The sequence below is a fragment of the Acomys russatus genome, chromosome 29 (genome assembly GCF_903995435.1).
Source record: "Acomys russatus chromosome 29, mAcoRus1.1, whole genome shotgun sequence".
Classification (NCBI taxonomy): Eukaryota; Metazoa; Chordata; class Mammalia; order Rodentia; family Muridae; genus Acomys; species Acomys russatus.
This window is the reverse complement of record NC_067165.1, coordinates 22,187,718-22,204,774: the sequence shown is the minus strand read 5'-3', so window position 1 is coordinate 22,204,774 and position 17,057 is coordinate 22,187,718. Positions and strand designations below refer to the sequence as shown.

The 17,057-nt window shown below is 47.9% G+C and overlaps 1 protein-coding gene across 1 annotated transcript in view; it reads left to right on the top strand.

The window, feature by feature from the left end:
* C29H1orf94 (chromosome 29 C1orf94 homolog) overlaps nucleotides 1–16,839 on the top strand; it is a 44,394-nt gene extending 27,555 nt beyond the window's left edge. The window contains exons 5-7 of the mRNA XM_051171886.1: nucleotides 5,963–6,040; nucleotides 9,046–9,242; nucleotides 16,764–16,839. Of these exons, the coding sequence (XP_051027843.1) occupies nucleotides 5,963–6,040; nucleotides 9,046–9,242; nucleotides 16,764–16,839 (351 nt within the window). The remainder of the gene's footprint in view (nucleotides 1–5,962; nucleotides 6,041–9,045; nucleotides 9,243–16,763) is intronic.
* The last annotated feature ends 218 nt before the right edge of the window (nucleotides 16,840–17,057 follow it).

Sequence of the window (17,057 nt, the reverse complement as noted above, 5' to 3'; positions counted from 1 at the left end):
ACACACACACACACACACACACACACACATACACATGTGCTCACACACATGTATACCACACATGCACACATGCTCTTGGGAATCCTAGCTGAAACAGAATTAGAAATCCCACACAAAGGAACTGTGAAGAATTTGTAGCAGGGTTTGAAAATTTTACTCACGGAGCTTATTTATGCAGGGAAAATGTAGTTTCTTCATTTTGTCCATTTAACTTAATATCCCTTAAGAGCCGTGGCCCGCTTGGTAGAAGGAAGAGAGAATCAAATAAATGTCCACTCTAGTTTAAGCCTTTGTCCGATCCAATAACTTAACAATCCCCTTAGGTAGTGCTCTGTGTTTTCAGGAGAGGCACTTAGCATCAAAGATTTCCCCATCTTCTGTTCCCACTGCTGGCTTTTCTCCATCATGTCATGTAGTTCCTCCAGGAAGCACGGGGTCTCCGGCCTGTGAAATCAGGGCTTTGGCCATTTGCTGGCCTGGCCTAGGGTAGGCAAGTCTGGAAAGTGGAAATGGAGAAGAAATTTGTGTCACACTCAACATGTCATCTTCCATGTTCTCTCTGCTGAGAGCCAGTGCCATTTCTTTGTTTCCAACAGAGCAAGAAGCATATGGCCTAGACATCCTAGGCAAGCAGGGGGCCTATCTAGTCTGAAGACTCCCTCAGCTGACGCCCCTCCAGCTTCATCTTGAAAGAGCTGAACAAAGACCGGTTTCTGTTTTGATTTCAACTTTTTCAGAAAAAAAAAAAAAAAAAAAAAGATTTAGCTCTGCTTCCCTGCCCTCCACAGGTCCAAAACGCCTTGCAATTCATGGTGAGGTGTAGGTGAGGTGGAGATTGTCCAAGGGAAATCACAAGGCATCATCTTCACATTAGCAATAACATCTTCACACAGTCTCGAGAGAAGCATCTGGGTCATTAATTCATGGCTTCCTTCACAGGCATTTTCAGCCTCCTGCAATTTGAGGCTTGCCTAATCCCCATTCATTTATTCACCTACTCATTGACCGACTCATTCTTATTTATTTATATTCATCTTCTTAAGTAATTTTAAAGACCTCTGCTCTGTGCTCACTGTAGGCTGAGCACTGTGCTAGGTGAAGGCACTCAAAGGTGGTGAAGAGGCTTGGAGACCAGTGTAAGTTCAGGAGTAAATCAAAATCCATGGGGGATACACTCAGCCTCAGAATCAGAAACAACTGTATACTTTTCCATGTTTGGAAGTCACTCTTGCTGAATGCATGCACACAGTTCACGATGTCAGGCTGCATGGTAATGCTTCGTTGCCTTGGCTTTTTTTGAGCAAGGTTTGGACATACTTTCTGAGCATAAAGTCTGTCCTGTGTCTTCAGAGACACTGATGTTCATATCGTAGGGCTGACTGTGACCTTTCTAGAGAATGAGGGAAATGGAGTCAATACCTCTGGATGGTAGAGTTCTAGAAGCAGAAAGTACTTTCTTGTAGATCAAATTATAGATTTTCTATAACATGCACTAGAAGTTCAGCTCAGTCTAGTGTCTCTGACAGATGCATCCCCAGGCGCATTCTGAAACTTTCTCTGACTGCTGCTCATTCTGGCCTTTCTGCTTTATGTACCCATCTCTCCGCCCACTTGACTACTCATCCATATTCATCTATTTATCTATCCTTAACTATTCGTCCATCCATTTACCCATCCACCCATCCATCCATCCATCCATCCATCCATCTGTTCACTCATCATTCATTCATTCCATCCATCCATCCATCTACCTCCATCTATCTATCCATCCATCCATCATCCATCCATCCATTCCATTCATCCACCTGCATACCCATCAATGCATCCATTCACCCACCCATCCACCTATCCATTTACTCATTCATCAATCCACTCACCCATTCCATCCATCCATCTATCCATCCATCCATCCATCCATCCATCAGCTTTTTCTAAAACATGGTGCCCTGGCCTTCCTAGAAGGACCTACTGGATTCTGTGAACAATTCAGGCCTAAATGGGCTCAGTTGAAGTTGGCCTTAAAGAAACCGATCCTCTCAGGTGGTGGCTAAAGACAGCATTTCTATCTTCTCATGGCATCTCAGATTCTCCTAGTACTTGCTTGGAGACAACTGATCAGGAGGCCTGCTACCGTAGAGATGGCAGGTCTAGAAGCCAGAAGATGAGTGAGAGAGTTCTGCAACATCTGCATTGTGTGGCCTTGGGCAAGTTCCTTAACTGTCCCGGTTGGTCTGTAGGACAGCCGGGCTTATCATAATTACAGCAGCAGCAGAAACTGCTTGGGTTGTAAGGATTAATTGAGCCCATGCATAAGGAGGGACTCTCAAAATCCCTAGTGTGACACAGATGTTTATTTCATTAATATTCAGTTATGGTCCTCTAAGAAAAGGGGGTTAGGGAGTTCAGTAGACCTTGAGGGGGCAGAGAGAAAACAGAGGACTAGTCTATCATGATCTCTTCCACACAGGGCCTAAGGAGTAAAGATGAGGCCCCCAAATCCAATTTACTCCGAGCTCCACAGTGGAGAGACCGAGAGATAGGAAGACAGGGTACCCTACACGAAGCGTGGGCATCTCCAGATGAAGGAAGGACTCTGAGTGGGGAAAGGGCACGGCTCCAAGTGAAGAGGAGTGAATGCTTATCTGCCCTAATTTGCTCATGATTTTATAAAGCTGCAATTCTAACAACCGCAAAGGCCTCTAGAGTCAGGCAGTCTTTCTCATACTAATGAATGCGGCAACATCTCTTACAGGGGGTAGGGCAGGGCAGCTGTATGCCCTCCATAGGCCATAGCATGGCCCTGTACAGAACAGGTGGTGTTGGTGGAGGGCTGCCTGGTGTTTGCAGCCCTAGAAGAGGTGGCAGTTAGGCAAGTTAATGGAGTTGGAAGGAAACAGCAGTAGAAGGGCCCTTAGCACCCCACCCGAGGCTGTGCAGCTCACTGGAGGCCTGGAATGAGCAAGTTCATCCCTTTGGCAGGACTTCTCTGCCCAGGTTCACTGCAGGGTGGGGTTGTAGGGACTGGGCTGTATCATGGTAGTGACAGAGGTTGCCCTGGTTGCAGAACTTCTTTGTTTGTTTAATTAATTAATTCACTTTACATCCCAGTCATAGCCCCTTCCTTCCTTCTTCCTCTATCTCCTCTCCCCTACCCCTCAGAAAAGGGAACCCCCCCCAACTCATCTCAGCACATCAAGTCACATCAAGACTGAGTGCATCTTTTTCCTTGGTGGCCTGGCAAGACAGCACCAGGGGGGAGTGACAGAAAAGCATGCAACAGAGTCCTTGTCAACGCTTCAGAGCTAGTTGCAGAACTTTAAGCAACAGGGCATGAAAGGATTGGCTTTGGGTCAGGGTTGGTGAAAGTAGGAGGGGCCAAGACAGGAAGGTCTCAAGGGTCATGTCACTGCTTAGTAACAGAGGATGGGCAGGGCTCTCTGATAGGATGTGCCCTTCTGGATTCTTTGGAGATCTGGAGGCTGAAACAGGAAGGGGATTTTGGGAGGCTTCTGTGCTGTCTCTACATCAGAGATCGTGAAGCCTGTCTCAAGGAGCTGAGGACAGCACCAGGAGCACGGCGTCCACCATTAGCGGTTTGGTGATTGCCACAAACCAAGCCTGAAGACAGGAAGCACTTTGGGATGAGGAGTGCTCTGGGAAGATGTCCCAGGCTGAGAGGAGCACTGGGCTTTGAGCATCATTCTAGAGCGTCCAGCCTCTTAGCTTCTCAGGGCCATGTTGGATGAAGAAGAATTGCCCAGAGCCACACATAAAACCTAAGGGTGTACAACCCATGACCCATGGGCTGCAAGAGCAAACACGTTTACTTTACACGACGTTGTGACAAGACACTGTCATCTATGAGGTTCATGCCTTAGGTCATGCTATCAAGTTACACAATGGTTGCAGACCAGTCTTAGAATATTGTTTTAAGTGTCCATCAGTTGAAGAATGGATAAAGAAACTGTGGTACATATACACTATGGAATACTACTCAGCTATTAAAAACAAGGAATTCCCCAAAATTTGTAGATAAATGGATTGAGCTAGAAATGATCATAATGAGTGAGTTCACCCAGAAGCAGAAAGACTCAAATGGTATATACTCACTTATATCTGCATACTAGCCCAAGGGGCATGTCCCACGAAAGCCTTCACTTACCAGGAAACTGGGACAGAGGGGAGGGACATCCTATTGGGACTCTAGATGAGAGAAGCATGGAGAATAGCAACGTAGAGGATCCAGAGGGTCCTAGAAACCTACAAGTAGAACATTATGATAGGCAGATTTGGGCCAGGGGTCCCGCTTCAAACTAAGGCATCAGCCAAGGACAATACAGGCAGTAAACTTTAAACCCCTACCCAGATCTAGCCAATGGTCAGAACATTCTCCACAGTTGAGTGGAGAGTGGGATATGACTTTCTCACGTACTCTGGTGCCTCACATTGGACCATGTCCCCTGGAGGGGGAGACCTGGTGGCACTCAGAGGAAGGACAGCAGGTTACGAAGAAGAGACTTGATACCCTATGAGCATATACAGGGGGAGGTAATCCTCCTCAGGAATATTCATAGAGGAGGGGAATAAGGGGAAAATGGGAGGGAGGGAAGAATGGGAGGATACAAGGGATGGGATAACCATTGAGCTGTAACAAGAATAAATTAATTTTTAAAAGGCAAAAAAAAAAAAAAGAATATTGTTTTAAGTAAGGCTATAATTTTATATTGGGCTGCATTAGTAGCTATCCTGGTCCCCATATGGTCTGAAGGGTTGGACACCCTGGTGACGTAGGTAATGACTGGGTGGACATTTAGAGAGGTCATGGGTTAGCCCACCCTTTGTAACATTTTTGCTAGGTGTGTGTGTGTGTCTTGTGTCTATATGAACACAAGGATCTCCTACCCTTAATCACAGTTGTGAATAAAATTTCCATTCCTTTGGGCTAAGCTGCTGGAGCTTTTGGAGGGAGGGGCCGTGGGGGATGATGGACAGACCTAACATTTACATAGTCCTTACTATGTGCCCAGGTGCCTCCTCAGATCTTTCCTGGCATTCCTTTATTTATCCTCCTGCTTACCCTCACTCACTGTGAGTTCCAGAGACACACGGGCCCATAACAGCACAAGCCCAAATGAGCACGCATAGGGGCACAGTTGCACATCTGTGCACAGAGTCACAGCTGGCTAGACCCAGATCCCTACATGTGCAGATATACTTGAACATGGATTTATCAACATGGAGCACAGATGTGTGGGGACACCTCATGTGGTAGGTGAGAATAGGCTTAGGGAAAAGCAGAAAGAGTCCATGGTGGCCGAGGAGACAGCTTGGTTCGTAAAAAGTGCTTGTCTTGCAAGCTTGAGAACCTGGGTTTAACCCACCAGAATTCAAAATTCAAAAGTTGGCCATTGTGAAGCAGGGTTGAAATCCTAGTCCTGGTGAGGCAGAGACAGAAAGATTATTGGGGATTTACGGGCCAGCCGACAGTCTACTTCATGAGCCTCAGGCCAGTGAGAGACCTTGTCTTAAGAAAACAGAGGGGGCAGCACAGCAGATGACAGCACAGGAAATGACACAGGAGGTTCGCCCCTGCTCTCTACAAGTGTGTGCAGAATGTGACACTGGCCACTCTGTCTCTTGAGGGCAGGGGAAAGACTCTTAGAAAGGTGGAGCAGCTTTCTCAGAGATGCATCAGCCTCTGAAAGGCTCTCGAAAGAAGCTTTGGAGCCTGTTGAAAGGGGGATTTCCATGTGGCCTGAGCAGAGCTGGCCCCAGCCTGATCCAGTCAGCTTTAGGCAACTTCTTGGAGTCGATCATCTGCGGGGGTGGGGTAGGGGGGAGGGAGGATCAGCCTCAGATGTAGATCTAGGCCTGTGAGCGGGATGCCGAGGTGGTATATAGCTTCTTGGCTCAGGCTAGGGACCCTCACCCAGCATCAGGGACCTTTTCTCTTTCTCCTTAGGGCCTGTACCCACAACGGTCAACGAGGATGCCCTACCAGCAGCCCGTGCACCCCCCGCTGGGGTGCTACTCTCGACAGGTGAGTAGGTGCCTCCCCCTCCAACCCCTGGGCTCCAGAAAGGGTCAGAAAGCTATCTGTTCCTTCATCCTTCCATACTCAGTGGTCACCATCACTGACGTAAGAGGACACACATATATGTCAAGGTGCTGAATCACACACACCAGTGGTGCCACATATCAGAGGACACCTAAAGAGTCCTTAGTGCATGATAATTCCACGCCTTTCCCAACGGCTTCTACACTAATTTAACCTTCTCAGACACCGTATAATGCACGCTATTGGTGGGGAAACAGAGGCATAAAGATATTAGGCCATAACATTAATGTAGAAGTGTGGGGTCTGCTGTGATAACATGAAGCTTCAATGACTCAGGGACTGTGAGAAAGGCTTCAGTTCTTGCCCATGAGTCTCTGCGTTGGCTGAGCTGGTGTGTGGAAGAGAGTAAGGTCTAGTCTCCTTTGTCTTTCGGGGTCAAAGGTGAAGACCTGTTGTTCCTCTCTCATAGGGTGACAGAGGCACATAAAGATAAGAGGAAAATGCACAGTGCTCCCAGAAGCCTCTGCTCCTTGCACAGTGATGTCCACATACTTTGAGCTGCCCAGAGCTAACCCCACAGCTCTGCCCAGCAAGTGTAGGCCAAAGAATCATTTTTATGCTATGTGATCTGGCTCGTTTCCGGAAAAGACACTCACTTTGATTTGGATCTCAAATAAATACTGAATACCATTTTTAATAGAAGTAAACCTTAAAAATATTGCACAAGAAATATTTATGTTAAAATGCATTCATAGTTTATTTGCAGTTCGGATTCAACTGGTGTCCTGTAGTTTTATTTGTTTGCTGAATGCAGTAGTATGAATTACACAGGTACTTTCAGCACAAATGCCTCCTAGATATTAACTCAGAAGCCGAACGGAGGCCTGGTCCTGGCAGCCTCATGCTTTTGGCCACCATGATGGCCACCTCTCATAGATAAATACACAAAAGTACAGTATCAGAAAGATGTGGCAGAGACAGTAACATACCCACATAGAGAGAGGCAGGCGGGAAATAGCAGGCTGGGGAGATGTCTCGCTGGATAAAGTGCTTGCCTTCCAAGCACGAGGAATGGAGTTTGGACTCCTAGAAGCCATGTATAGCCAGGTGCAGCAGCACACATCTGTAATCCCAGTGTGCCTATGACATGATGAGAGATGGAGACAAGCTCATGGACCAGCTCGTCTGGCATATGCAGCCATGAACAGCAAAAGACACTGCTTCAAAACAAGGTGAAAGGTGAGGACTGACATACTAGGTTGTCCTCTGACCCCCACATATGCACTGTGGTGCATGTGCAGGCGCGCACGCACACACACACACAGCACATGAGAAATACATGCAGTTATTCACGCGTTCCCAAGCTGCTTGAGCCAGGCTGTATGTTCACACAGACTCACTGACCAACATGGAAGCAGGCTCAAGAGGTAATGAGTCTTGGGGCAGAGATGGGATGTGAGGACAGCCATTTAGACTGGGGACACACAGGAGCCTGAAGACAAGCGTTCCATGTTCCCAGGTGGACTTGCATCTCACACACAGGTCCACGGCCAAGCCACACCTTCAATTCCAGTTTCTCTTACTTCACCCCTTCCCGGGGAGTCCCAGCCTTTTTCTGAAAACCTTATCTCAGAGTTGGCATATGCTAGTATGTTCTGGAAGGTAGAGATAGGCCCATATGTGAAAACAACCTTGGTCAGAACCTGTATCATTATGAATTAGAGCCTCCTTCATCCTAACTGGGATGGGAGACTCTGTCTCAGGAATCCCAGTCTCCTCCACCTAGAAACAGTAACACCTCTTTTTGGCTCAAAGAGTACTTTCAGGCAATTATGGGTGCGTATAAAACATGGTAAGAATTTTAAGGACTGAGGCCACCGCTGTGTATTGGTTTCTTCCGTATCCTTCTAGGGACATTTATTTATATAAGATTTTCAGAGCAAGGGAATCATTCTCAGGACATTGTTCTGTGCTTTTGTAAGAGATGAATGTATTTGAAGGTGGTTTCCAGAGCAGCAAACGTGATGGCTTTGATCAGCCCCATGGAATCATGGGCATATCCTTAGACAAGGCTGCCGCGAACTCTGAGACTTGCCCTTTAAAGACTAGTCTCAGGGCCAAACACTTCCCACTGTGGAGATCCTGGATATTTCCTGTTATGACCCTCACAGAGTCTGTCCTAGGAGATGTCTTCCTCTGTCCTCTCCATGAGCTCTTGGGGCACTTGTCCTTTACAGGAATTCCAGTTCAGCAGCACCCCGACTTTAGCTCCTCTATGTCAACAGTTCTCAACTTGTGGGTCCTGACCCCTTTGAGGGAAGGGGACATCCAAAGACCCTTTCACAAGTGTTGCCTAAGACCATCAGAAAACACAAATTTTTACATTATGATTCATAACAGTAGCAGTATGACAATTATGAAGTGGCAACAAAAATAATTTTGTGGTTGGGGGCTGCCACAACATGAGGAAGTGTATTAAATGGGCACAGCATCAGTGAGGTTGAGAACCACCGCTGTAGCTGGATTTCAATTGCTTGGTAACTACAACTGGTCCTCGCAGCAGCAACCTGCTCTTCCCTGGCATGGGTTTCCACTGGGCTGGGGTTGTCTGGTGCTCACAGTTGGCTGAGGTCCTAATGCAGAAGCCAGTACTGTGCATCGCAGCAGGTAGACTCTCTTTTACAATTAAAACTGAACAAGGAGACTGGGGATGGGGTGGGGTGATGTTCGAGCGAAAGGCAGGGAAGATAGGAGAGAGTGTTGAAATGATATTGCTATGTACCAATTTGCTCCCCCCCTCCTTTATTTTTATCAACTGATTCCCCACACAGAGTAAACAATGTTTTCCCAGTTTACAGATTAGGATTTTGAGGCTCAGATACATAAAGCAAGTAAGGGGCACATAGATTGATAGGTAGCAGTTGGGGTTAGGGTTTGGGTTAGGGGGGCTGTGGAACTTGACCCTCTCTATTCTCTCTATCCTGCAGGTGACACCATACAATCCACAGCAGATGGGACAGCAAATTTTCCGCTCTTCCTATGCCCCCCTGATGAGCTACATCCCCTTCATCCAGCCCAACTATCCGTATCCTCAGAGGACACCCCAAAAGCTGCCCGCCAATCCCCGAGACCCTCCCCCGATGGCAGGAGACGGGCCTCCATACCTCTTCCCCCAGGGATACGGGTAAGTCCTCCACCATGGTGGGGGTGGGGAGATGACCTGAGTCTAGACAGCTGTCACAGAGGGCAGGTGAATGGGGTGGGGCTTTATAGAGCCTTTCTTGGTATATGTGTCCTGTGACTGTAATGGTGGTGGTGGAGTGTATTTTTGTGCCTGTGCCCAGTGTCAATGAGGACGTGGAGGGAACTGATGTGGAGCTGAGCTTGGGCTGGGGCCTTTTGAGGGTCCTTTGCAGGCTGCCACCTACAGGCTAGTTGTAGAACTGCAGCTGCCCAATCAGAATCAAGTGGGCGCTATACATATTGATTGGGTGCTGCAAGTGACTGATGATGCCCTGTCGTTACCATATAATGATTTGCAAAGAATATGGTCAGCTAACCTATGTATGTCTCCTATCCCCTTCCTGGATGCATCTGGAGTCCTTGCCAGGCTAATCTTTCAAGCATCCCCTGGACTTCCGGCAGGTCCCCAGGAAGGATTTTTTTCACAGCTTATCCACCAAAACCTCCCAAATGGTAGAAAAGTCTGGTATTTCCTGGGCTTGTGTGTGGGCTCAGCTGCAAACCTACTAACACGAACTGGGCAGTGAAGCTGAGAATTCCTCTTGGATTGTGCATTGTGTGAAGTAGCACAGTTGTGTTTGTTTTAAACAAGCAGCCACTTACCCCAACAAAACAAATCCTCATCTTACACTTGTGACCCAAGGCGGAGGAGGGGGGGCATCATGCTACTCCTGTGGACCTCAGAATCCTAGGCAGACCATGGGGCATGTGTACCCCCACTTGGAGAAGCTCAGGTTCTAGGTTAGGATCAAACTCTCAAGGGTGACATTGATTCCTGCACCCCCGCTAACCCCTCACCGTGTCCAGCAGACACCCTTTCACCACCTGACCCACTGCACGCCCTCAGAGTCTCACCCTTTGAATCTTAGATCTCCCCTAATCTCTCGTGAAAAGGGATCGCTGTTTCAAGGAGATTTTGATAGTCAGATCTGTTTGGGGAAAACTGTGAGAAACAAAGACAAGCAGATTTCCTAACGGTTGGAACTCTCAGATCATTTAATTGCCTGGGGTACTTGGAGAATGTTCAAGAAGGTGGTCGATGGCGGTATTTGACTATGATATCCGTGCCTCCTTCTTACATCTTTCCTTTCTCCTCTACTCCCTCCTTTTTGTTTTCCCTCCTTCCCCTACCCCTCGTTCCCGTCCTCAGCAGGTTATGCTGAACCTCCCTCACCATCATCATCACACCCTAGAAAGTACTGTGTTAATTCACAGGGTTAAGGTAAACTTAAAGGGAACTCATACATAATACATCATACTTCTTACCTTCAAAAAGCAGAGGGCTCAAGGCTAGGGACACAGCTCAGCCATTAAGACCACTTACTGCTCTTGCAGAGGACCCAGGTTTGGTTCCCAGCACCCACCATCCAGAAGCTCACAACCACCTGTAATTCTAGTTCCAGGGGGATGCAATGTCCTCTTCTAGCCTCTGTAGGCACCCCGCCCCCCAACAGATGGCATATCTAAACTCATGCAGACACACAGACATACACATAAAGAAAAAAAAAAATGAGGACTGACACACTGGATGACACATGCTCTGGTAAAGTGAAGACCATGTGGCCCCAAGACCTGAAGCAGGACCTCTGACAGCTGGTGTGTGGATGTGTGTGTGTGTGTGTGTGTGTGTGTGTGTGTGTGTGTGTGTGTGTGTGTGTGTCGGGGTAGTGTCCCAGTGAGTGGCTAGAGGAGGCAGTCTGGAAAGGGGAATCAGGCCCTGCAGTGGGAAGGGGCATGGCATTCACTTAAATGTTCCCCTTTAGCTCTTGATTTCAAGGTGCCAGGAGCTGAACGCAGGTCCTCACTCTCGTTAAACAAGTGACTTACTGTTTCATTATGTTCCCAGGCTGGAAGGAGCAAGACAAGTTGTAGGCCTGGGGATGGAGGGATGTACGGTTTGGAGGATTAGGTTTATTCCTGGAAAAGGTGGAAAACAGGATTGGAAAGGGAGGTTGGGATTGGATTATTCAAGCCTTTTTTGGCTGGTAGGCCAGTGGATCTAAAAAAGGCCTGTGAGCATCCGAGTGAACCCAGGGGCCTAGGGGAGAGAAAAGGAGACAAGATGCAGTCTGGAGGTTTCAACAAGAGGTCATCTATTACTTTCCTGGTGGGGAGGGTGAGCGAGACTGCCAAGGGAAACAGAGAACCAACCCTCCACCAGCAGGCACCCTCATATTACTGTCTATGTCTATTCAAGGGACAAACTAGGTTGCTGGCTGTCCAGGGAGCAAGGGGAGCTGTAAGGACAAAGGGTGCCTGGTCTTTGTGTGTGTCTTTGGGGAGATAGTCGGAGGGGGGGGGGGAGAAGGCACAGGAAGGGGCAGCCCAAGAAGTAGGCACATGACCAAGAAGAAGAGAGACATTGGAAACAAAGAAGAGAGATGAGTAAGGGACGATGGTTAGTGGAGGATAATGATGCCTCAAAAAGCTGGAGAAACCAGGAAGATGGGAACAGAGACAGGTGCCACCCTCACATCCCTAAAAAGAATGATTTGTTCATTTGAAAAAAGGCTAATTGACGGAGCTGGGGGAATGGCTCAGTAGGTAAAGTGTTTGCTATGCAAGCATGCGGACCTGATGCTGATCCCCAGTTTTCATAGAAAGCAGGCCATGGTAGCAAACCCTTGTAATCCCAGTGCTATGAAGGCAGGGACAGGTGGGTCTCACTGAAGCTCACTGGCCAGCCAGCCTAGTCTAATGGGTCATCTCCAGAATCTCAAAGAACAAGAGGGATGGTTCCTGAAGAAAGACCCCAAAGTTACCTTCTGGTATCTATATACTTGAGCACAGGCATGTTCATGCATCTTCAGGCATTTACACACACACACACACACACACACACACACACACACACCCACACCAATCTGATTTATCTCTGGGCTTGTGACACGAGCCTGTAATCCCAACACTTGGGAAATGAAGTAGGGAGATGTTTAGTTTGAGGCCAGCCTGGGCTACATGGTGAGATGCTATCTCAAACAAAACAAAATAAACTGGCTTGAACAATTTCTGTGCCTCAAACTGTTCATGGTAATGTGAATTGGCATGAAGAAGACATACAGAGTACCTTCTTCTCTCACTCCTTCCCTTCCTCTACCTCCTCCTTTAAACAAGGTCTCAGTATGCTACCTAGAGCTGGCCTTGAATTCACAGCCATCCTCCTGTCTCGGCATTCTGTGTGTTGGGAGTAAAGGCATGAACCACCACACCTGGCAAGGAAGGCTTTCTTAACCATGGACATTCCTAGGTATGAGAGACAAGTGCTCTGCCAGGATTAGACATGCAGAGGCCCCTGTGTGGCTGGAGTCCAAGGGGATGGCAAGAGAGTGGGTGGAATAGAATTCAAAGAAGCAGCCAGGGCTGGGCAGGTTGGGACTGGTTAGCAAGGCCGGAATTTTGAGAGCAGCAGGATGGCATGGAGGGCTTTGAACTGGGGAAGCACACGCTCTCATTTCCTGCATAGAGCAGGTCATGTTGTCCAAGATACGAAGAATGGGCAATGGAGGTGGGGGCCGATGCAGGGGCTCATAAGACAGATGCTGATGGTGGAGAGAAAGGCAGTTCCTGGGAGAAAAGGGACATGTGAAGCAATCTAGGATGTTCCTTTTCTTAGCAGAATCAGTCAGATTTGATCATGGTGGATTATGGTTGGCCATGGTTGCATATAGCATGAGGACCAGGGATGAGGGTGAGCAGGCTGCTGCTGCTGGTGGTGCTGGGGGCAGTGCAAGTCTCAGGCTTCTGATCTGTGCACTGGATGACTGGCAAATGGCTAGGCTGCAATGACCAGAGCAAGGCTTCTTATCGATGGGTTCAGTCTTGGACACTGAGCTTGTTAAACAGCGTCAGTCATTTTCTCTTGCTGTGACAAAACATCATGGCCAGGAGCAAGGCACAGAAGGAAGATTTATTTGGGTTTATGGTTCCAGAGAGATAGGAATCTATCTTGGAGGGGAGGTATGGCAACCAACAGCAGGCAGAGAGGCAGGGGCAGGAAGTGAGGAGCTCGCATTTTGAACCACAGCATGAAACAGAGAGAGCAAGCAAAGCAGATGTCAGGAGAGGCCTTGCATCCTCAAAGCCTGCCCCTGAGGGGACAGCACTTCTATTTATCTATTTATTTTTAAAGATTTATTTATTTATTATGTATACAGTATTCTGCCTGCAGGTCAGAAGAGGGCACCAGATCTCATTATAGATGGTTGTGAACCACCATGTGGTTGCTGGGAATTGAACTCAGGACCTTTGGAAGAGCAGACAGTGCTCTTAACCTCTGAGCCATCTCTCAAGGCCCCAGGACAATACTTCTTAAGTGTTACCAACTGGGGACTGAGTGCTCAAATGCCTGACACACTCAGGGGAGGGGGTCATTTCTTATTCAAATACTCACAGACAGATGAGCAGAACTATTGACAGACAGGTGGATGCAGGATCCTGGAGCTTAGGGGCAAGATTGAGGCAATGAATTTGGGGGTCACTAGAATATAGATGACATATGAAATCATGGGACAGAATGAATCACAAGGGAGTGCACATGAATAGTGGAGACCCAAAGACCCAGCCCTGGGGCCTCCAGCAGATGGGAGGGGCTGGAAGGGACAAACTGGCCAGGAAAAGATCTGGGAAGCAGCTTCTAGTGAGAGCTCTCTCTCTCTCTCTCTCTCTCTCTCTCTCTCTCTCTCTCTCTCTCTCTCTCTCTCACACACACACACACACACACACACACACACACACACACAGAGAGAGAGAGAGAGAGAGAGAGAGAGAGAGAGAGAGAGAGAGAGAGAGAGAGAGAGAGAGAGAGAGAGGATACTCAGGTTTAAAAAAAAGGAAGTCATGTATAGGAACTAATTCTACAGGCAAGCACAAAGGAGCCAGGATCAGAGTGGGGAAATCAAAGCCAGGTACTATGGGAGCCAACATGAGGAACTCTGGGTAATATGTTTATTGAGAAACTTATGAAACCGAGAATTAGACAAGACCTGTTGAGGCTGGATCAGGCAAGGGAAGACGTATTTGTGGAAGTAGGTGCCTAGTTTGGTCTGGAAGATAGGTGGACAGTGTCATCAGACACAGAGGAAGCAAGAGCTGAGAGGGGATGCCATGAGAGAGGAAGGAAAAGGGTCCCATCGTCTCAGAAGAAGAGGAAAGTCCTTCAGTCCCTCTGCCCAGTTGATTTGCCTTCCCCATCGGGGATGACTACCACACAGTTTATCCTCCACCCAATAAAATAGTAAGAGTGAGCATTGACTGGGGCATGAGTAATACTCACTCTGGGGACAGTATTACGGCAGCTGTCTCAGGTAAGTCAGGATGTACACTTACCAAACTGTAGGCCAGCACCCTCAACCTGTGGGTCGCAACCCCTTTGAGGGTCAAGCAACCCTTTCACGGGGTCGCTTAAGACCATCAGAAAGCACAGATATTTGCATTACAATTTGCAACAGTAGCAAAATTACATTTATGAAGTAGCAGCAAAAATAATTTTATGTCACCACAACATGAGGAACTGTATTATAGGGGTGGTGGCAGTACCAGGAAACTTGGGGACCACTGCTAGGAGCTGACGTAGCTCCTCCTCCCTCCCCCGGCCTCTCTCCCCTCCTCAGGAAGCTCTAGTCCACACACACTGCTTTCCCCCTAGCCCTGTGTTCATGCTGTCTGGACCATAACCTTGGCAGTTGACCTGACGATAAGTGATCAACCCAGAGAAGCTAGGAACATAAGGGGCAGTGATCAGATATGAGAGACAACATGGTTAACTTGTTACTGATAATCATTGTTACTGTTCCAGCTTTTATTTTTATAAATCAGATTAAAAAAAAAAAAAAAAACAGGATACCTTACAATAGCATCACTTCTTTTCTTCCAATGCTGGGGATTTAACACAGGGCCCTTCCACATGCCAGGTAAACACTCTACCACCAAGGCACACCTCAGCTCTTTTTTTTATGAGACAAGGTCTAGTGAGACAGACCTGGCCTCAAACTTGTGATCTTCCTATATCTTCCTCCCAAGCTCTGGGAGAACAGGCACATACGATGCTACCTTCACTTTCAATCAGTTATAATTTAACATTGTTTTCATCTTACACATATGTGTTTTGCCTGCATGTATGTCTGTACACTGTGTGTGCAGTGCCCAAGGAGGTCAGAAGAGGGTATCCGATCCTCTGGGACCAGAGTTAGAGATGGCTGTGAGCCATCATGTGGGTGTAGGGAATCAAACTTGGGTCCTATGAATGAGCAGCCTATGTTCTTAAGTGCTGAGCCTTCTCTCCAGCCCTTCCAGTATGATTTTTTTTTTTTTTAAAGGGGAACAGAAATGTGGTTTCCACAGATGATTTGCCTATTAGGGATGTGCTGTCAGGCCCTGGGTTTGGCTGCTGAGAAGCTAGGTACTATCTCTTCTGTCCTGGAACTTCTTTCAGTGAGAAGGAAATGGAATATTACCCAAATCTTAACTGGTCTATGGACTGTCCCAACTAGGAGCCACAGATGGTATAAGCAGCTGAGGCCATTAACACGCAGGGGTTTGCTTCTGCAGCTCCCTCCCTCCCTCATCCCTCCTACTTTGTTGTTTCCCCATTTTATGGGAGAGTGGCTTGAAGGTGACTCACTTTTGTAATATGCATCTGCCCATTGGAAAAGCAGCCGAGAAGCCCTGGATTAGACTAAATCTAGCCATTTTCTCGGCAGCGGCAATTTGTATTAAGCTCTAGCTCCGTTTGAAGCATGATGGGAGATGGGTGAAGAAATTGCAGTCAGATCCCAGAAGTCTGTGCTAGTTGTTCAGTCTGAAGAGGTCAGGGGAGGCTTCGTGGAGGAGATGGCCTTTTAACTCTGTTCTGAAGTACGTATACAAGTGTGCTGGTAAAGAAATCAGAGCGGCGTGTGGATTTCTGCTCTTTGAAGCGGAGGCACACGTCTTCTCTGCTCTTTCTTCCCCCAGGGTCACACAGAACACCAGGCACCCACGCAGTGGTGTTGCAAGGCTACTTCTCTGAGGAGTGTCGAGATTAAGGAAGACTGATTTCACTCACTAGGCTGAGTCGGGGAAGGTGTACCGGTGTCAGCTGCCAGGACGGGCCCAGTTTGCTAAGACGTTGTGGCCTTCCCTAACACATTTGCTCCTCTAAGACAGATAGGTGCTCAGTTCCAGTAACTTCTTTGTGGCCCCTTCATGAAGACAGCAGGGACGGACTCTAGACATTATCCTATGTGCTTCCTGTAGCTCCCTGCACCACCATAGGAAGGAACTCAGCTCTTCCTTTTCCTTTAACTGTGTCATTTGTGTTTGACTTGTCCAGAGCCAAAGACTTTGTATGATGCAAAGGCTTTTGGCCTCCAAGCCCATCCCAGGTGCCTACCCTTTGATGGCCACAAAATCAATAGATTATTTCTTTCCGGGCTCTCTGGGAACACTACACTTCATCACAGTATCCATCGCCTCTCTCTTCCAGGTTCAACTCAGTGCCCAGCGGCCCGTTGATGAACAGCCCCTATTTTTCCTCCAGTGGGAATGGCATACGTTTTTAGACATCTCTCTCTCCCCGCTCCCACCTCTTTTTACCCTCGGATCAGGGCTAAAGGTTCTGGAATTCTGGATTCTGCAACAGCTTGGTGTGAAGTTTGGAAAGCCAAGGTTCCAACCAGGTGGCCGACAGAAAACAGCAAGACCAGATTCACCTATTGACCAACACTCACCTGCATAGCCCCGCCCCCCCTCACAGCCCACACTGCAGATGCACCCCCAT